Here is a 22,480-nt window from a genome sequence, read left to right as displayed (position 1 = left end):
CAATATCTGCAATAAACTATGATTAAGGTATGGTTAGGGTTAGGGGAAGATAGTGATTACGGTATGGGATACAAACTCATGTCCCCTGTGTGAAAGACTTGCTGCACATGCTGCCCAATATCTGGACCTCCGGACACTTGCCAACAGTGTTAATAATAAATAAAATAATACATTTTATTTCATGACAATCAAGGTCACCTTACATCATAAAATACAAGCAGCAATAGTACACAGCATCAAACAGCATAAAAACGAGAGGTAAATAAAATTTAAAACATCAACAGTCAAATGGGAATCAATGTTGTACATTATTACAGTGAATATGTTAGTTTAAAAAGTTGAGCTTTGAGCGCAGTTTTGAATTTTGTAATAAAGTCACTGTACAGATGGGGGGGGGGGGGGTTCCAGACTTTGGGTGAAGCATAGGAGAAGGCCCTAGCACCCATTGTACTGAGGTTGATGGTTGGTAGTGCCGAAAGACTTGTTGAACCAATGAGCAGTAGCTCAGTCTTACTATTGTTGAGTTGTAGGTAATTAATTGTCATCCATGTCTGCATGTCATGTAGACAGGCAGTGAGTGTACTGGGGGGGAATGTGGAACTGGGGTTAGTGCACAGATAAAGCTGTGTATCGTCAGCGTAACAGTGAAAATGGATGTTGTAGCGACGGAAGATGTTGCCAAGAGGGAGGAGGTAGATGATAAATAATAGTAGTCCTAGCACTGAATCCTGCGGTACTCCATAATGGACTCTGGAGGTTTCTGACCTGTAGTTTTGTATTTTTTACGTATTGTGACCTTTCTGAGAGGTAGGAAGCAAACCACTGATAGACAGTGCATCCAATTCTTATATTTGCCAGACGGTCCATGAGGAGAGGATGTGTTACAGTGTCAAAAGCTGCTGTGAGGTCAAGGAGGACGAGAATGGAAAGTAGACCAGAATCTGCTGCATGGAGGAGGTTGTTTGTGATCTTAATCAGGGCAGTTTCTGTGCTATGTTTGGGTTGAAGCCAGATTGGAATTTTTCCAGGAGATTGTTTTTATTGAGGTAGGTCTGTAGTTGGGATGCAATAACCCTCTCCAGAATTTTTGATATGAATGGTAGTTTGAAATTGGCCTGTAGTTGTTGTGATCGTTACAGTGTTTTGGTCTGATTATGGCAACTTTCAGAGAGGGTGGAACCGTACCAGTGGACAGAGAGGAGTTGATGATGGATGTTACTAGAGAAATTATAGAAGGCAAGCCCGCTTTTACTAGTGTTGCACAATACGTCCTGCATTGAAAATGAACGTTTGACATAAATTGCGAGCTGTGGAATCGTCCAATATGGATGTCATTGATACTAAAACTATTATAATTGTGTTTCCTTCCCAGTCTGGCTTCTTTTAACAATGCCACTGCATTTTCAGATCTCAGAATTAAAAAAACTACAGCAAGACCCAAGTTGTAATGCAGCAGAAACTGAATACATTACTTGAATAAAGGTCTCAGAATTGTTTGTGCACATGTGTATTTTACAGTTCAATTCATTTCTAGTGTCTTAGGGTCAGTTACCTTTAAGGGTAACGTTTCACATTTTGGCTATAAAACAGAGCACTATTCCCTCCTTACTAATTCTAAAGCCCCAGGACCTGCAATAGATCCTCCAAGTCCTACATGACAGCACACCCGACCCTGACACATGCACGCCTATAAACCTTACGCACACAGCTCCCCTCATCTGCTACTCATTGGGTGCGCTGCTAAAGCTGGACATTTAACACAAAGATAAAACCATACAATGGGTGTTTACAAGGCAATGTTTAGCCATGTGACCTCTAACGATAAAACTGTTCGTCAGTGAGTGAAGGAGGAAGGGAGCTGCAGAGCGAGGGCTTGGTTATGGCGCACTGCTCTTCAACCTATAAACGCTCTTGATGTTAAGAAAAACACAAAGGTAAAATGGAGCCAGTGCAGTTTTGCATGGCAAACTTGTCGCTGATTTAACTAACACCACTGTGAAGCAAATAGGAAGTAACATAAATGAGGAAGAGTTAAATTCACAATTTAAACCTCAGTTTTGAGATTTTAGGGAATTTTTTTAGCCTCACTATGTAGTTAGGATGGAGGGTGCAGGAAGAGAAATTAGGGGAGGAGAGACGACCTCCTTAATGTACATTCTGTTCTGCTTTGGCTATGATTCCCAAGGTTGCCTGTCTAGTGTGTGTGTGTGTGTGTGTGTGTGTGTGTGTATGGCGGTGCCAGGCACAGTGTCTCTTCTGGCTCACAAAGTGTTGACCCTGGTCTGTACTCTCCTCCTACTATGGGCGAGGCTTGGCGGTGCAGCACGTAGCAACACTGTGCTAATACTGATATGTGCATTCACAGATAGGTCAACAGACACGCACACACACACACACACACACCTACACACACTCAATGAATAAAGAGTGTGATATTTGCTCATCGCATGCATAAATTTACAGTTCAGAATCTGCAAAAATAATTTCTGCTTTCTAATGTTTCTTTCTCCAGTATTGCTGCTTTCAGTGTGTTGTAGCAACAAGCTCTGCTGCAGTCTTTCATTATACTCGCTGTTATCTATGAACTAGACAATAGCCAATCAAAGCAGCATAGTAGCTTTAATAATGATGAGGCTTAAAAAAACACAGTACAGTTCACGTTTCTCTTCTGCTTAATAGTTATAGATTGACTGCTTTAGAAGAACAGAATAATTCAAATTAAAGTGTTTTCTTCCCTGCATCTCACTCCTCCCTTAACATCACCCAACACTCTCAACCACAGATTTTATAAGTGAGACAAATATTCACATGTGAAATGAATCTCAAGGTATGTGAAGGTACATTCCTGTGAAGGTTTTATACCGATTTAAGGCTTTCTTGCCCAAGTTCGGGCCCGTCTAAAACCTCTATGTTCATGTGTGAGAGCCCACACTTTCCTAGTCACAGCTACCGATCATATCATGCCACTGGTCCACTTTATGTCTCTCACCCACTCAATTCCAAATGAATATAAATGAGTGTTTTCATTGTGAGACAGAACAAAAACAGCAAAGTATGTTACCAAAAACACTGGCTAATACTCTTAAAAGGAGCAAACTCGCCTAAAAGAAAAACAAAAGTAGGAAATTCTTGCAAAAAAAAAAAGTTGTGGCCCAATTGTTTTTCATGTCTGCATTTGGCTAATGTGCTGAAGAAAAAAAAAATAGATGAGGAAGACCATTTACAGTAAAATGAGACACATGCTTGATAATAAATGTTCACATTGTAATCCAATTGAAATTCTACACATTGCTTTTGGAATGAAGCTGTTAAATTATCCAAAATATCCATCTTAAAATAAGTGCAACAGGGAAACAGGCCCACATTCCTAGACTAAAAACATTACAAAGTGACTAATAGGGAGGAGTGCAAAGGTCAAAGCAACAGGAACAAGTCACTGAATGTGACATAAATTTGCACAAAAGTGGTTCAGATTTTCACGTGCAAGATTAACTATCATGTACCATCTTACTATTTAAGAGGAAATATGAAAATAAATAACAGACTCAATGTTCCCAAAAAGTGATTTGGTCATTACTGTGGAATCCTGAAAGATGCCAGGAACATGTCAGAAATATAAAGGAGGTTTTGAATAACTTTAACCCTGCCTGTTTCACGGTCTGACAGAAACTATGTGCTAATGTGTTTATAGCGTTAGATGAAACTGCCGAATATTTACGACAATGCGTACATATGGAGATCAACAATAAAATCATATTTATGGATGATTTATCAATCATGGTGGACAATCATGATATGAGTATCAGTTATCTAACTGCTAACTGAATTTACTAGCTGTCAGATTTAGGGCAGCCGAGCCGAGCCTGAAATGTCTTCTTCTGGGTCTTACTATGATCTGAAGGTTGTCCCAGTGTACATCTCATCTCTCAGTTTAGGACCTGGACTGACCTTCAGAGTTAGCCTTTGTTTGGCAGACGCCTTGGCCCCCTTTAATCTTGTGAAGAGATAAATCCTTTGAGGGACCTGGCCTGACTCAGTTGAAAGTACTGCCCAGCCATCTCCATAGATCAACGTAATACGGCATGTTTGATGTCGGGGGGCTGTGGCACGCGGGTGGGCTCTTTCTCTACGACCTATAACGGAGTCATCAATCCCAGGCCACAACCACAGACCCCACCATCTCTCCATGTCTCCTTTCCCCTCCTCCTACCCCCTACTCTAACTGTAGACACCGACCACAACCAGCCCTGCCCTCTTGACCACAGAGCACTAACAACCAGGATAAGCATATCTATCTGTGTCAGGCACAAACAGGCAGACTCTGGGATGGCAAGCTTTTGACACATATATAGTTGCTCCTTTTAAAGGAATAGTTCAACATTTTGGGAAATATCCTTATTTGCTTTCTTTCAGAGCGTTACTTGCCTGGCAACCTTACTGACAACAAGACTGCAGGAAGTCACTGCCAGTGGCCAGCAAATAGTCAGGCACAAGATATAACATTTTAATTAGTGAACCTTAGAGGTGATGGTAGGCGGATTTTGCTACTTTTGGACAGAGGCTAGCTGGCTCTGTTGTCCCGTTTCCACTGTTTGTGTTAAGCTAAGCTAACCTGCTGCTGACTCCAGCTACATATTTATTCTACGGCCATGAGAGTGGTGTCTTCTTCTCGTGTAATTTTCAGAAAGAAAACAATTAAGTGTAATTCTCAGAGATCAGTGCCGATTATTTTCTAATAATCTTCCTCAGAGACTTCCCCTGACCCCCTGGATAGAACAAAAACATATTTTTCTCCCTCAGTTTGTCACTAAGTTACCCGTGATTTTCACTCTTATGAAAGTGAATGGTCCTTTCCACTGAGTTCATCACTGGGCTATTTAAGTGTCATACAAAAGCCTGTGATTAAACTGAGGTGAACTTCAGGGAGCTCTTTTGATTCCACTGATAAGACAGCGGTCCCATTAAGACGAGCCTTCCCTGTGTAAGAGCTCAGCGCTGGCCTCACACGCTCGCTCTTATCTAAATCCTTCATCAACACACATCTAATCTGACCTCGGCTGCTAATGTTGATAGATTTGATTCTCCACTGGGTAACATGGGAGAATTCACTGTCAAAAATCATCCCAACGTGGAGAGGTTTTCTGGCCTTGCTAAATTAGAAGCATTTACTGCTGTACAGTAAATTAGTATAGTATAGTTTTCCTGCTTTGTGTGTGTGTGTGTGTGAGAGAGACATGCATGTAAAGTGTGTCCCAGCAAGAACAAACAAAGCAAGCAGCTACATTAACCCCCCTGAAATAGCATGGCAGGCATTTTAATTGCTTTACCCTGCAGTGGCTCAAAATGTTATTGGTATAAAAAAACAAAAGGGTGAAACCTTTCCAAGGCATAACATTACCAGAAACACTAAACGTACGTCACTGACAGAGAGTTTCTTCCAGTGAGTGCTAAATTCCATGATTTTGATACAACAATAAATACTTGGATGACTAAATTTTATTTCCCTATTGTCATCTCTGATCTTTGCCCTCTTCATTCCACATTCTCTCCTCTCACCTTAATCCCATTTGTCTTTCAAACCTCTCCTTTCATAATTACTGCACCACTGTGCAATGCAGTATCAATTAAGAGACTACAGTATTGTGTTTCTACCTCTGAGGGAAAATCTATGATGCATGTTGGGATGTTTGTCTTTAATCATTGTGAAGTAATAGCAGAGCATGTGCACGGAGCCTCACAATGAGGTGCTGAAGTACTTCATGAGTAGGAAACTTCACACAAACACAGGAAGCTCAGTGTTTCTCACCGAGGGCATGAGTCTTTGCTGCAACACTGCAGGGACTGATGGGCCACTCAGATTAACCGGGGCCAAAGAACCTGCAGTTCCTACACTTTATTGTTGCCCAGGCTGTCTACAGAAAGGCATCAGAGCATAGATCTGCAGAGTATGGTGTTGTTATTCCAATCTAAATGTTAAATGTAGATATATTGTCTATAGCATTCTGGTTTTGAATGTTCCATGGACAAAAGGTACTCTAGTGAAAGAATTAAAATTTATTTGGGTGTTTTTTAGGGACAAAATGTGATATAAAAGGAATAAATGAAATTCTATCATTAATATAACATCAGAGGATGAGTGATTCAAATCTTTAAAGATTCTATATCACATTTTATAAGTGCCTCTCACCTGTGTCAGTTACAGTATTTCAGAAATCAAACGCATTGCCAGGAGTTTCAAGATACATATAAACTTAGGACCAGTGATTTGATGTACATCCACCAAGGGGCTTTAAAAAAATCAGTTGCTGTGTGCTCTTTTGTGTACTGCAATGTAGGAAACGTCGTGCATATTTCAGGTCCAACAGAGACCTCTAGTGTTAAAGAATTGCTATGTCGTTGGCAGTCTTTCCAAAGCATATTTAATTTAATTTACATTCATTTAACATGTTTTGTCTATTTTGTAAGACCTATTCTGTAGATAAGGACAGGACTAATGAGGGACCTCTATTACAAGCTATTTATCATTTCTGTATGACATCTGCAACGCTTTGGTTCGGCTGGTGTGTCCCATCCATCGTCAACCGCTTATCCTGTGTACAGGGTTGCAGGGGGGGGGCAATTAACCAAGCCTGCATGTCTTTGGACGGTGGGAGGAAGCCGGAGCACCTGGAGAGAACCCATGCAGACACAGGGAGAACATGCAAACTCCACACAGAAAGGCCTGGGATGACCAAGGGTCAAACCCCCGACCTTATTGCTGGTTTGTCCCACTACATAGAAACTTAACATTTTATCACACATAGGCTATATTATTAAACAGCGAGCGTTTCTAAAATTAGATTTTGAGTGATTAATGATCATTACCATATTTTTTCCAGACTAACTTTAGTTGTCACAACTGTACTGTGTACTGATAGGCTCACTAAATATGCTAGTACAGTGTAGTAGATTTGTGACAATTCTGGCATTGTGTCTTATTGTCCTAAAATTACTCTTAGACATTTCTGTAGCCATAATACCTAAAAACAATGTAAAGCAATGTGAAAAAACTAATATTGGGACATTTGACAAAGCTCAATGCACTTCACCTGGGATTGCTACAGGGACTAGAAAAGTAGTTACCAGGATGTGTCTTAGATAGATTACATTAGATAGATAGATTGTGCAATAGAGCTGTCAATGTGTAGGTTTTCATTTTATTCCGAGCCTGCACTGATGTTACTGATTAGTTCCCTGTTCTAGTTGTATGGACATGAGGATATGGCTATATATATGTATAACTAATGTCTTCCTGTGGCAGTAGCTACCACTATGATTTCCCTTGGTCAAAGTTATTAGTGTGATTGTGATTATGAACATGTCAGTTTCGCCTAAGACAACTGATATTGCGGCAGGGAGAAGAGTAAAATCTTTGTAAAATGAGGTTAAATCCCACACTGCTGGACAATGGCTGAGAGATGGCAGGGAGCAATTTGTCAAAGCAGCAACTACCCTGCCCTGTGGCCCCAGAGCCCCAGATGCCCCCAAAGCCTGAGGGTCACTGTCTGTCAGTTTGTAGTAATTTGATTAATTGCAAATTACTTTGGGAATTTTCACCACTGAATTATTATGTCAGTCTGGTCCTAAATTGTTATCTAATCACGTGGCTTTGTGCAGTTTTGGCAAAATTCAGTTCTAAGACTTTTAATTTTATCTTCTTAATCTTAATTTTTTTTATATGTTTGTGTTGGTGTAAATAAAGCTGTATTTGTTCATATTAACAAAGAATGACGCACAGAAAACCAACCCAATAACATTTATTTATAAAGCACTTTTCTTAACAAGGTCACAAAGTGCTCTACAGGAGGAAACAGCAGATGAAAACAAATAAAAACAACACAGGGATGGTTAAACTCTGGGTGGGGTGAAATAAAAGTTTTTAAAAGGTGTAAATTGCAAGAGTGGCATGATAAAACAAATTAAATATTCATCAATGCTTTCCAATAAAAGATAGTTTTAAGAATGGATTTAAAAGATGCTAATAATATAGACTACTTAAGACTACCCCTAAAACTTTAATAGGACCATGGCAGGAAGAGTTAAACATCACTTTACTTTGAGACATAATCGGGCATAATAGGGCAATTGACATATTTTGTCTGGGTTACATTTGTCCTCTTTCCTTTTTCTATGTCCATTTGAACTTTTTAATCTAAGTTGTAATTAATTTGGGGAGTGAGCAGTAGCCTATTCCCCCAGAGGCTGTGAATTTCCCCTCTGGGAATCAATAGTCGTATCTCCATCTTAAATGAACACATCCTCAGTTAAATTCTCAAAGCCTGATCATTTCCAATCACACATATCTTTTGATGGTTAAGGCCCTGCACAGCCTACTGCGGCTTTCACCCAAAAACCGCTAGATGGCACATTTAATGGGGTTATGGCCAAAAACAGCACACACTGTGCATGTCAAGCAGACAGATGGCGCAATTGCTGCAGAGATGCTGACTTGTACACTTTAGATTTGTTTGTTTTTTTCTCAAAACAAACGGAGCCAGGCCCCATTCTGTCAGCAACCATTGATCATTGTACATAGCCTACAACTGCGCCTTGTGCTGATTTAGGAAGCAGCGAGCAGCTCTGTCGCCATGCTTGAGTGAAATTTAAATTTGTGAAACTCAAAGTTAAACATGTCTGGTAGGAATGTGTTATCCAAATGGACGGAAAAGATTGAAACTGTTGCTTACGGGCTAATAATAGTGTGCAGGTCAGACTGATGTAGAGATGCCGAGCTCAGTTTGTGTAATTTTGGCATGCCGAGTCAGAGCAGCGAGTGGAGGATTCAGCAGTCAGGAAAAGGTAGGGGAAAAAAACACACAAAAAACCCCGCATGTATTCCTGTCAGCCCATTGGTCCAAATTTTCCTTGTGCTGCCACAATACTGCACACACGTGACCTCCCTGTTTTCACCCAGTTAAACGCATGTACTTAAAAGACAGGCCACTACCATGCACTATTAGCACAGTATTGATGTCAGGTAGGTTAGATCGCTGGTGCGGGGACTCGGATCACTGGAAGTAGTGGACCATGGCGGCTGCCACGAGCAGCAACACATCCACAGCCACGCTACAGATCAAGCACTCCAGTATCGAGCATACGCGGAAACGCATAGACCCGAGGAGGAGGCAAGCGGCGCTGTCTTTTCTCAGCAACATTTCTCTAGATGGACGACCCGTGCAAGACGATGCAGACAATCGAAACGAAGAGGATAACTCGCCTGAATCTAGGACTAGACAGAGCCTGGTTTCTCCAGAGCGCTCGGCGTACGGGGCTGCTGGCGCCGCCGGAGCTGCTGCTGCTGCGGCGGCGGCGGCGGCGGCGGCAGCGGCGAACACGGCCGCCCAGGCGCTCGCTTTTGCAAACCAGGCTCTCCTCGCCAGCAGCCGGGCCAGTTTTGGGACGGGTGCTGCAGCTACCCCGGCGAGTTCAGACACGGAGGGCGACGCTTTCGCGCCCTCCACGTTCAGCTCGCCTTTCCCCGCTGTCCCAGCCTCGGCTAGAGGAAGGCTGCAGACGTACACTCAGGGAATCCTACCTGCCTCCTACTGCAGGCAAACATCCCAGAACTACTGCCTGGATGGCGGACAAATAGCTAACTCTGCGATGGAGCTGCAGAGGTCAAGGTAACTCTCTGAGCAACGATTTCAATGAACTGCCTGGTGTTTGGGAACATGCAGTAACGTTACAGTGTGGTTGGTGTGGGCGCCGATGTCAGGAAGCTTGTCTGCAGGATCTGGTGCACTGTCAGGCCATTAAACTGTACATTGATGTCATCATAGCAAGCAAGCAAACAAAACCTTAATCATGCCGCCCCCCCCCCCTCCCCCCAAAAAATCATGCATGCATTGGAGCAGTATTTGGTAAAATCAATTGTGCAGACAATTGACAAGATTTATTGTTTTCTAAACCAAATTGCATAACCTTTTTTATTAGTTCCAAGATGCCACAGACAACAGGCTACAGTTGCAGCCAGATTATAGTTTAATTTGTTAAATGATTAACGGGATTCCTCTTTTTTTTTCATAATTTGGCAAATCCCTTCAAAGTGTAAAAAAGTAAACAACTTTTATTTGGAACTTCAAATGGGTTAAGTGTTTGTTCTCCTCACAGACAGAGAGAGCTCTGAAGAAACTAGGAACTCGTTTTTTTGAAATACTGTAGAGTACTGGTTTGCAAAACCAGTACTTTTGGTTCTTAGCAACAAAGATAGTATACTTTTATATATTAAATATGTATTTATTTTCTCAGCAGCACAGCTACTCAAATGATCTTTTTTCTGTTTTCTTGCTTGCATGCATGCACACATGCTCTCAGGCTCTCTAACAAATTTACTAGACCTCAAATTATTTTTAGTGAATGTCCAAAACCTGGCACACACCTGCTGTCTCCTTCTCTGTAAACATCCTCTAACTCTATACCCCTGTTCAACTACATATACAACAGGGGCTTGCTGCTCCATTTGAATGTCTTTTATTTGCCCTCTTTGTCTTCACACTCGAGGCACAAGGAGATTTTGGAGGGTATCACCTCGAAGCAAGACAGCTGTCAGTAACAGTCGTCTCATGGTCCTCTCACTGTCAGAACCTGCTGTCAAATCCTCTATGCTGTGATTCCCATTCAGAGCCCCTCTGTTACCCAGATCCTCTCCTCCCTCTGGTGTCTCTGCCAGACTTCTCAGGAAACTCTGCTTCATGGTGAAACAATCACTAAGCATTTAGTTCCCCTTCCTGACCTCATGGAAATTGCAGTGCCAAACAGCTTCCGAAAGTTTTAATCTGTACTTTTTGGTAGTGAAAGTGCATTAAAAGAAATTGTCTTAACACTCAAAACCTCATTAACAACTTTTTAAATGTACAATGAAGCACAATCAAGTATAACACTTTTAAATACAGATTCAAAAATAAACAGAGTTGAATCAATACACAGGCTCAAAATAAAGCTCCTATTAGTTGACAAAACAATCTCAGTTTCACTCGATCTTCCTCAACAGATGGTGTTTGCCTGGTTGTCCTAGAATTGTGGATGTGTAAATTTTCCATGGACCTCCTGTTCATGCTGGCTGAAAAATTGGAGATTGAAAGTTCATTCTTGGCATTTTGGAAAAACCAGTTGACAGAACAGCCTCGCCACAAGGCCCATCATTATTTGCTGTTCTGGGGTTTCAACTTTGACTCAACATGGATGAGAAGATGTTAAAGTGCTGTCAGAAAAATGGAGTTTTTCAATTACAATTGCTGGGCAACTGAGGAAGATCATGTGATATGATCGAAAGCTCCAGAACGAATACTAAATGGAAATTGTGGTAAGATTGTTCTGTCAACTGCTGTTTTTAAGGTGAACAATGAACTTTGAGTCTTAAAGGGAAAATTGGGTGATATGGCCTAAAAATCAAATGTCTGAATGTTTTCACAACACACTCAATTTGAATCTCTTTTTTTCTTCTTCAAAACAAGCTACATATACGGAAGCCCTAAGAGACCATACAGTCATACATTTTATTTACATTTTTTTAACAATAGTCTAGTACAGGGGTCGACAAGTAAGTAAGTTACTTGTTTGTTTTACAAGAAAGCATGTCCTGGAGTGTGTGGTCCACATCCATCAACCTATGGATGCTTATTTTCCTTTCAAGCACCTTTGAAAAGTTCTGAAGGACATTCAAATGAGTCTGTGGCTTGCGTGACACACCTCTGAAATAGCCTTCGTGAAGTGGGAGATTGGATTCTGCTGGGGATAGGAAAATAGCATCCATAGGTTGATGGATGTGGACCAATCCCCAGGACGCGCACACACACAAGCAAATGCTTTATTGTGAGCCGGTGAAACAATCTCTTCATAATTACTTTGTTGAAGAGGGAGAGACAAAATAGTCCCCCAATGTGGGGAACAAACACTCAACCCTTAGATTGAGAATCCCATGCTTTATCCACGGGGCTAACCGGGCACATTTAACCAACCTTCAAATTATTCTTTGACTAAAACAAATTGGCCCGATACCAGACTACCCATGACTATCAATTTGTTTTCTCGAGATCTCTGATTTAATTATGTCATTGTAACAGGAAAAAGTTTAATTATCTAGAGAAAATGATCCCGTTATCACAAGAAAACAGAATAATTAAATAACAAAAATTTATGAATGTGTGGCCTCTTAGGGCTTCCGTATCCAAAAGACAGGAATTCAAATACATTTTTGTTAGATGTTCGGAGGCAGTTGCAGTGCAGAGTCCATTCATCGATAATTAAATGTGGGCTGCATAGTTCGGCTAGGGCTGTCCTTGTGGCTGTACTGTTGTATAGATTAGGCAGGACATCCGCAAACTGTTGCAATGTGATATAATGGGATGGCGTATAAATTACACTCTACTTAATGTGAAATGACTTAAGACATTGGGGTGTTGGTCATATGCCATTTTGTGATACCAGGCTGGCTGACTGTTAAGGTTCGTAGACAAAACAGTTGTTTTTTGCTAGTCACCATTATTAGCTTGTGGTGTTTTACACAGCATAAATTAGCCTATCTGACTTTTCCTTCACTCACAGCTTAACAAAATACATATTATTTGTACTTTTTCTTACTCGCCGTTGGTTTAAGTCACTGCATCTTCTGACAGATCACCATGGTTGAATTTCAGCATTATGTAATGTAAGCTGTCGTCAACTTGAGTGGCGTTCACTTCTCTCCTCTGCTCTGCTACGTGTGCCCACGTGGAGCCACTCTGTTGTTTTTAGTTGCCACAAACTTACACAGACAGTGGTTTGTCAGACACTGATGAGCCCTGGTGGCTGTTCCGTACTTCAAGTGAAAATGTATTTTCATTTTTTAGACACCGTCCTCGATTTTATCGCCCAGCTCTACATGGTGGTAATGAATGGTGTTGAGTTGTATATGCATGTGGTTTTAAGTGGCATTGAATTGAATATATCAAATATATGCCGCTGGATACATTTAAATGCTCTATTGCCACCACATTTCAGGCAGATAATGTATATATTTAATACAAAAGAAGCCAAACTTCCCAAATGTCAAACACAAGTAGCCCTGCAAGAAACTTTTCGAAATGTTTTGCTATGGACATATTTCGGTTGGTATCAAAAAGGCTTTGAGCTTCAATATCCAGCCCTACCCACAGTTTTGCATGTCTGCCATCTCATTTTTACACAGCCAAGTGTTAAACAGTACAGTATGATCTTGTTAAACCCTGACTGTACCCTGCATTTGGACTGTGCTTGGAGGACGTCCACACAAAATGAATTCTAATGTTGGGAAGTATGCAACCTGCTGATGGAGCACGACCATATTCCACAGGCGCGCAGCCAGACGAGCGCTCTGCATAGTGCCTGGTTTGTTTTCTGAGGGCAGCTGGTGGAAACGTGTCCAGAGGTCCCTGGCTGGGAAAGGCAGGATGCCCAGGCTTTCTGAGAAGCAGCCTGGCTCTCCACTCTGTATTTTCTATCCTCCACTTCCTCTCCCAGGGGAATCAGTCACACTCTCCCCTCAGACATTTTGGCCTGCAGTCCTGCTCTTATTCAGGAAGTCGCAGAACCTCTGATGGGCTGCCAAAATAGACTTTCTGAGGCTAAAGCTGCTTTAGACTATATCCTCATCAGAATCTAATGCATGAGAATGATGAATAATTTCATATTCAGTTTTCCTTCAACTCCTCGGCCTTCATCTATCATGAATCAGCTTACAAAAAGCTGAGCTTTAAATATAGCACACCTATTAGCATCTGGTCTTGTCTGCTTAAGTTGTAGGGCTACTATCATTTCATCCTTTCTCCCCTAAAACGTAGGTAGGTTACGTCTTCTCATGTCCTTTTAGTTACATTCCCATTAGGTAATGCAGAATCATATACTTCAATATGTAAAACAATATTTTTTTAATGTGAGGCAGCAGAGACTGTGGCTGGAAAACATGGAGCACAAGCCATTATAATGGTCCTGTGGAGGTTTGAGCGATTGGGTCACATACTTCTGGTTATGAGGTTGATTGTTGTTCGCTGAGGTCATGGTTGGCATAATCACAGGATTATATAAGCATGCTTCATTTTCCTTCAGAGCCTCTCAAAGTCTGAGCTGTCAACAAACACTCTTTGTCAAGACAGAGTAACAAGGGTCAGCATGTTTTTTACTTCATGCTGGACCCTGGAGTTAAATGTCCACATCATGACTTGTACTGTTTCTCACCCTGAGCAGCTGACCATGCCATATATTGCTTTTATTTAACACCACAAAAGTATTTTTTCCTTTTTGCCCATTTATTTTTTTAATCTGCGGATACATCCCATTTATATGTGTTTAAGGATCAGAGAGGCTGAACTGCTCTAACTGGATTTATTTATTTTTTTATCTGAATAATCACATTTCTGTTTGCCTGGGCTGCATTTGTGTGAAGACGCCTGGAACATTACATTTATTTCCACTCAGCGACTCTCCGGCAAAATGAAAGACTGTCCCGTGGCAAGCTGCCAACAGGGGGTACGTGTCAAAGTGTTTAATCTCCACATCTAAATAGTGCACTTGAGTTTTATAGCTTCGTTGGATGGCACAACTGGGCAGGATTATCAATAGCTTTTTGAAAAAAGGAACATGGAACATGCTTGAACACTCAAGGCGACATTAGCGGGACTTGTGTCAGAGATAATGGTGGTTGTTGCTCCTTTGTGATTGATTTATACTGAGGCTTCTTTGAAGCTTCTGCACAGGCCTTGTTCATGTCAAATTGGGTAGAAACTGACTGTTCTAAGCCTGGTTGTTAGAGTTGTGTCTGAGGTGAAAGAGTGGCCTGGCCTGTGTTATTGTTTCTATGATCTGTACTGGCCTGGAAAACATCTTTTGCATTAAAAAAAAAATGTCCTGCTGCTGCTGTTCATCTACAGTGCCTGGATCAAAGTCCTCACAGTTCATTTGTGACCTCATGAACTGGAAACACGCCCTTTGACCAACTGGTCAATGATTTTTGAAAAACGATAACAATTCACTGAGATTTGGACTAGAATAAATAACTATGTTGATACAGAATTGAGACCGATTGCTACAATAATAGGTTATTTGGCATTGGGGATTTGTACTTTTTCATTAACTAATGCTATCAGTGTTATTTCCCATGCCAACGTCCCATTTCACCTTTTAAGTACATCAAAATACAGAAGCATTCCCATGGCAATGTTTTCTTATTACATAAATTGTTCCAAAAGCTTAATTAAACATTCATTAGTTTTACAAATTATGTGATCAGAGAAAACTAGAACCCTTGTCCTCTCCAACTGCCTATAGCCTCACATTCTTATCCGGCCAATCCATCTTAGGGTTGTTACTGGAGAAGGATGATGTAAGGCCATAAACCACATGATCCCACTTGCCTGACCTTTGGTAGGAGGTCACGCCCCTTTTATTATGACCCTTTTGACATGAGACAGTGTTAATGTCAGCTGCCCATAATTCTAATCATTTGGACTAAAAATTTGATGTTCAAGAGGTTTATCAGAACTTGATGTTCTTACCTTCACTTTATGATCATTAGGGTCACATTATACAGTGCAGAAGGTTAGCCAGTATAATGGCCCTCGGCCCTGGCTCCTCATGTAAACACTCACCCTGTCTCCTCTGGTATACAGTGTTCACTCACTGTGTGTTGGTTTAAACCTCGGGAGATCCTCAAGGACAGAGTCATCTTTTGTTAATCTGTCCTCATGCTCTGTCATTTATTAACCAGCCACTCTGCTGTCTCTCCTTTGGCTAAGTGCTCAGTGAGGGGTGGGGGTCAGGTCAAGTGTCATTAGCTTGTCTTGCAGGGTCTGCAGCGTTGCAGCACATTTAGAATTGTGAAAAGAATTTAGATAGTGCAAGAAGATTGATACTGTATGAATGGTGTGGACAGTCATTTGTTTGCACCCTTACTTTGCTTTGCTGAGTTGTAAGGCTCTGATGCAGATCTATTTAGTACTTGATGACAGATCGATCCTCTGGGAGAATGTGTCAAGTTTTTGTTATTTAACCACTAATGTGTTAACTTACACTACTTGAAATGCGGCCACTTTGTAAAGTTGACAAATGAGTTGGATTATGTTGTTATTTTGGTACTAAACACGCAATTACAGCCTAATGTTGGAACAGCTCAGGCATACTTAGCAATCACATGTGGGGTTGTTTCTTAAACTGGCAGCCGATCACATAAAAGTTACCAGCAGAATTGGCTTGTTGAGTTGTGCGACTAAAGTGTGAAATAAAGGCCATCTGTGACAAAATGTGTTACACAAAGTGCTTGCAGAGCCAGCTTGTTATCCTCTTAGTAGCTCTGATCCTGCAAAATTCTCTGTGATCTACGCAAGATTGGGGAGTGATCATTGACCACACAGGCGCACAGTGCTGTTGATGGATGGCCGTAACTCAACCGTTCAAGACTTGTTTTTTTAAATTAACTACAGGACGTAGTGAGGCAGGTGATCCTTTCACCATTGTTTGATCTTGTTCCAGGTCTTTCAGTGACCACACACATACTTTGTTCCAAGGCTGGGTATCAAACCTTAATGAGTACTGACCGAAATGTGTCCATAGCATCAAGTATCGAAAAAGTTGGAAGTATCAAAAGCTGGCATCGAATGCAGGGTCAAATTCTTAGGTTTGTTTACTTTCTTTGATCAGATAAATGTCTAAATCACAAAACCTTTCCAACTTTAGAACACATTTGTGTTCAGCAAAATCCTTTATTTAACATTGATGCAAAGACAAACTTTTTGCATTTAAGGGCTTTGAACAAACTCAGATATCAAAAATGTATTGTTTTGGTATGTCGAAAACCTGGATGTCGTATTCATACAAATGTCAAATGATACCCAGCCACCCATCACGGGGTGAAAATAAGTGATGGGCATCTTCCACGCTTTTCAGTTTCTCAGTAGTTGTGCAAAAGTACAGTGAGGTGGACAGCACCACTATCTACTTATTGACACACTGATTTGCACTAAGTAGGTAAATGGATATTATTGTTGAAATGCCCTGCACTGTTTGTGAATGCTGATACTTAGATTAATCTAAAGGCTGACTTCAGGAAAATGGATGGTTTTTCAGTGCCCACTCTTGCCATTTTAGGACGTGCTGGGGAATTGACTTTGATTTTGTGTTGTGTTTGGCAAAAAAAGCTTATTATAGAGTTAGTTATTCTAAACGCTGCTTTGGAGAAGGCCTGTGATGATTCTTCATACCCTAACATCAAAATACCCCTTTCTGTCTTCCCAGACGAAGACTCATCTCTCAGCGCTCTTCGCTTGAAACTCTTGAGGACATTGAGGAGAATGCTCCTCTACGCAGGTAGTAAACTGTACAGAAATATTGTTCACATACTCTGCTACTGTATTTTTTTGTGTCTAAACTGAGACATTCAGCTCTGTCAGAGCTGCTGTCCAGCTGTATCCCACTGGCACAGTTTATCTGTTTGTTGAGGTACTGATTAGTTTTGTTTGTTTTACATTTTAGATGCCGAACCCTATCGGGTTCACCCCGACCAAAGAGCTTCAAGAAGATCCACTTCATAAAGAACATGAGGCAACATGATATGCGCAATGGAAGGTATGAACATTGCCATCCCCTAGTCAATACAAGTCCTCAGTGGATAATGGCATGCTGCCCGAGTCAGTGAACTGCAGTTTGGATGTTTCTCACATTTCAAGCCACATCGTAGGCAAGCAGGCCTGGCTCATTCACTGCATGCTGTTCTGACTTCTAAATGACACGTAATTGGCTAAGAATCCTGTCCATTTACACAGAGTTTAATCTGGTTTCATTTTATTTAAATTTTTATTTGATTACTGTTAAGAACTTTTGAATCACATCATGAAATCACTGACTACTAAGAGCTAAAAGGCATATTATTGTGTCACAGTTTAGACAAGCGTGTATTCAGCAGACAAATCCCTAAATATAAAAACAATGTCGGCACGGTGGTTTGAGTTTAAATTTGAATTTAGTTTAGTTTTACTGCGTGTGCAGAATGTAACCAAAGGAAAGATGGTTGTGAAATGTAGGCCAGATGCTCTAGAAAGTGTTTCTGACTAATACCGCTCTGGTGATTTCATCATTATCTATGTCATAGTCTTAAGATTTAAAAAAATCTAATTCCGTTAGCTTTTTTTCACAGTGTTTTGTAGTGCAGAGTCTAGTTCTGGTGCTTTTTTGAGAAAATAAGTTTTTTTTTTTTTGTTTGTTTTTTTTTTTTTTTGTTCAGTTGAATTGATTTTTAAGGTGTAGATATATTTGTTCATCTTCAGATTATTCAGCATTTGTCTGATATGAAGGAGCAGATGTTGTTAGTACAGCTTATCTTGTTTAGATATGCAGTGTACCATCTTAATAAGGTCATCTGTTTAGTAAAGTTGTTTTTCCTCATATCCAGACCCATGACTCACGTGTCGTTTATGTCCTGATGTTGATTTTGGCCGAGTAGTGAGATTCATCATGTGTCTGTGAGTGGCAGCTATTAAAAGAAGTAATTTTGAGGTTGTTGTAGTGTTAGGAAAACTCTGTGCTGTTGACATTTGGTCACTTGGAAACATCTCTGATCTTGATACTGTATGCATGTTTATACAATTTTAAAAAATAGCATAGCAGTGTTAACATAAGTTGGTAATAAAATAAGATCTTGTAACAAAAATGCATCATTGTTGCCCCCAAACCACTGATTACATGCTACATGTGTTACAGTACTACAAAACAAAGTTTAAGCTCTTTCTCTTCATTCTTATTTTTACTGCACACTCTCTCCAACTTTAACCTGTGGATCATGTCAGATAGATATTGATTAGCTTGTTTACCATTTTTGTTTTTATAGGATAGTCCTTATCAGTGGCAGAAGATCCTTCTATAGTGTATTTTCTGTCCTGCCCTATCGAGATTGTAGCCAAGCAGGGTATGTATCCTACAGCATGCCAAACTTTGTAACTTCCTCCAGCCTGTGCTCCCTCTTTCCCTTTGTTTTTTCATCCCTCTTTTTCTGTGGATGTACTCTCCCTTGACTGGTGCATACATTGCTAAGGGTTGGTTTTGGTGGATGCATTTTTACTATTAAAGTTTAATGAATAAATAAACAGTGGGCAGAAATGGGCTTCAAAGGCTTCATATCATTATATAGCTTGATTATATTGAAGACCAATGCTTGTTGCTTGTATTGCTTTATCCATAATTTCTTTGGTGGCTTTTGGGCACTCATCCCATTTGTTCAAGTCACCCCATTTTTGTCTGTTGCTAGCTTTTCTATGTAGGTGGCCTGGGTTTCCTGCTCTTCTTACATTTCGAAGCTGTAGCCCTTAAATAATTTTCATGCATTGTCTTTGGTCTAATTGTCCATGATGCTGGCAGATTGGCGTTTCTGTAGACAACGCTTGTTTCCTTTTATTTTATTTTATTTTATTTTTAAAGCATCACAAGGCTCTGTCATGAGAACCCACCTTGCTTGCATGGGGATAGCTCTGATACAGCCTTGGTTGTGACGCTCCCCCCAGTCACATGAAACGGTGTGTTTTGGAGGAAGTGAAAGAGAAAGGGGACAGATAAACACCAGAGAATACAATGCACAGAAAGGAAAGCTCCAAACTAGGGCTTAGTGAAGAGTATAAAACACTCAGTCCGTTTGTGGAATTTCCAAAGCCAGCCAATCAGTGCAAGGTCAAGGGTTAATAAACCCCCAGGGCTATCCTGTATGCATATGCACATTTGACTGCTCATTTCTGCTAATTGACAGTTTACAGTCAGACCGTGGCTGGCTCAGTGTTGTAACTGCAAAACTGCATTTTATTAGACAAATGGGCCCAAACAGGTCTGCATTGCATGTAATTTTTCTTCTTTCTTCTGTCCCTGTGTCCTTATGCATACTATCACTACTGCCCCATGAACAAAAAGTGCCAAATATTGTACAGCAGCCAGGGATGGTCCCTAAATGGTATGGGGACATAATACAGGGAGAATTCTCCTACAGTTACAACAGTAAATTGAATAAAAAGGAATGGTTTAACATTGTGAAGAATACACTAATTTGATTTCTTGCCAGGAGTCAAATGAAAAGATTGATACCACTTTTGTATCCTTCTGTTAAATATTAAACTACATCCAGGATATGGCTAGCTTACCGTAGCATAAAGACTGAAAGCACGGGTAAACAGCTAGTCTTGCCTTGTCTAAAGGTGAAAATTTAGATTATTTTTACCAACAATAAAGCTCAAAGTAAAAATTTTAATCTTTTATTTTAAAGCTAGCTGTAAGTGAGTAACTATTTCTTGGAAGGACACAGTGACTTCTATCACAGTGAAGGTCCTTGGTAAGAAGAAAGAGTCCCACACATAACCCTCCATAAAACCACAACTTGATGTTTTTACCCTTCCTTTCTTTTTTTGTACAGAATAAACAAAGAGATGTAACATGTTAATTAGTGAGCTACAAAGGTGCTAGCACAAAGCCAGCTCGCTCTTTCCTACTGCTTCAAGTCTTCATGCTAAGCTAAGCCAAGCTAACAGGCTGCTGGCTCCAGCTTCATATTTAGTGTACAAACATGAGAGTGGTATTAAACTTCTCTTGTAGCTGTCGGTGAGACAGCAAATAGGCGGGTTTCCAAACTATTCCTTTAAGGAAAGAAAACATTAAACTATGCTGACTAAAAGGCTGTTAAATTGGACATCTGTTTATGGGACGTCACACCCTCTTGACAGCTAGATTGTCATGGGTTCAAACCCCTCTAGGTTCGACTGGCTTTCCTTATATACTCAGACCCTAAAAGACATGCTTCTGGCAGTGGAGAGCAGTTGACTTTGGCTTTGAGGGTAAAAAGTTGAATGGGCCAGATGCAGAGGACAAATTTCCTAACAAGGATTAATAAAGTATAACTTAGTGATGCTCACAGGTTTAGTGTAATGAGTGAAGCTTGGGCAAGACTGTGGTGGAATATTATTACAAGCCAGTCAACCCAACCCTAAACTGTGAGATGTTAAGCAGCCAGCAGGGGCCAAGATGCTTTAGTCATTATAGTCATTCTAGAAATGTTTGGCAGGGCATGGTGAGCATAGATTGCATAAATTATAACACTACTAACATACAAATGTTGGAAGCCAGTGGTTCCTGTTCATGCATGTTACCAAGCAATGCCAGCTTTTCTTATGATTTCCTTTCATTGCTCCTTATTCTCTGCAGACTGAAGCACAACTGTTTATTTTCTGGATCGCATCATAGAAAAACTCTATCCCTTCAAAGCTTTCCGTCTCTTATATTTCCCCCCCTTTTTATTTAATCTCTACTGTTCTTTGAGAGGTCTGCTGCCTCGGGATCTCCATGTCTATGATGCATCTGTCAACATTGTGTCCTGATGTGCCAGATAAGACTGATTTCATTAGAACAGATTGGCCTCCAAAATACTGGGAGAGTCATGTGACGGCCACTGTGTCATTTCTACTCTATCATTTCCATTTATCTGGTCAACAGAAAGTAAGCCTGAGCTATGGAAGATAAGGGAAGAGGGAAAAAAAAAACAAGACACCGTTACAAGTCTGCCGTCATTCTGAAATTTCACTATGATGTAAATATTGAGCTAAAATAAGGCTTAAGGTAATATTATACAAACATATTTGGCTATTTATGTGCTCTTGCTTTGATATAAAAGCAACTTCAGGGGACATTTTACTGCTATACATTTAATTTCAAATAAAAAAAATGTCTCATTTGTAGGTTAGAAAAAAATAACAGGCAATTCTGCCTTTTGAGCATTTTTATTTTCCAGCAACCTTTTTAATCACTAATTTTATGTAATATGAGGCTTCTGCTTGCCATTACCTCTTTGGTGTCAGCTATTCAGTATGGCAGTGTGAATAAAGTGGACAGCAGGCATGTAATCTTCTTTGTCAGTGCACTCATTGGCCTCTACTGGTAGTGACCTAAAATCATCAAGATACAGTGGGTACGGAAAGTATTCAGACCCCTTTAAATTTTTTTACTCTGTTTCATTGCAGCCATTTTCCAAAAATCAAAAAAGTTCATTTTATTTCTCAGTAATGTACACTCAGCACCCCATCTTGACAGAAAAAAACAGAAATGTAGAAATTTTTGCAAATTTATTAAAAAAGAAAAACTGAAATATCACATGGTCATAAGTATTCAGACCCTTTGCTCAGTATTTAGTAGAAGCACCCTTTTGATCTAATACAGCCATGAGTCGTTTTGGGAAAGATGCAACAAGTTTTTCACATCTGGATTTGGGTATCCTCTGCCATTCCTCCTTGCAGATCCTCTCCAGTTCTGTCAGGTTGGATGGTAAACGTTGGTGGACAGCCATTTTCAGGTCTCTCCAGAGATGCTCAATTGGGTTTAAGTCAGGGCTCTGGCTGGGCCATTCAAGAACAGCCACGGAGTTGTTGTGAAGCCACTCCTTCGTTATTTTAGCGGTGTGCTTAGGGTCATTGTC

The 22,480-nt window shown here is 40.5% G+C and overlaps 1 protein-coding gene across 2 annotated transcripts in view; it reads left to right on the top strand.

Annotated features, from left to right (window-relative positions):
- Positions 1–8,959: 8,959 nt before the first annotated feature.
- The window catches only part of cables1 (Cdk5 and Abl enzyme substrate 1), a 23,568-nt gene continuing 10,047 nt past the window's right edge, over positions 8,960–22,480 (top strand). Inside the window, exons 1-4 of one of the 2 annotated variants that reach the window (XM_046051091.1) lie at positions 8,960–9,662; positions 17,281–17,352; positions 17,518–17,610; positions 18,869–18,946. In XM_046051091.1, the coding sequence (XP_045907047.1) occupies positions 9,067–9,662; positions 17,281–17,352; positions 17,518–17,610; positions 18,869–18,946 (839 nt within the window). In that variant the 5' untranslated portion in view covers positions 8,960–9,066. The remainder of the gene's footprint in view (positions 9,663–17,280; positions 17,353–17,517; positions 17,611–18,868; positions 18,947–22,480) is intronic. The other variant, XM_046051092.1, reaches the window with a different exon arrangement.

The sequence above is a fragment of the Micropterus dolomieu genome, linkage group LG06, assembly GCF_021292245.1.
Source record: "Micropterus dolomieu isolate WLL.071019.BEF.003 ecotype Adirondacks linkage group LG06, ASM2129224v1, whole genome shotgun sequence".
NCBI classification, from domain to species: Eukaryota; Metazoa; Chordata; class Actinopteri; order Centrarchiformes; family Centrarchidae; genus Micropterus; species Micropterus dolomieu.
Note: the sequence above shows the minus strand (reverse complement) of the source record. Positions and strands in the feature narration are given on the sequence as shown.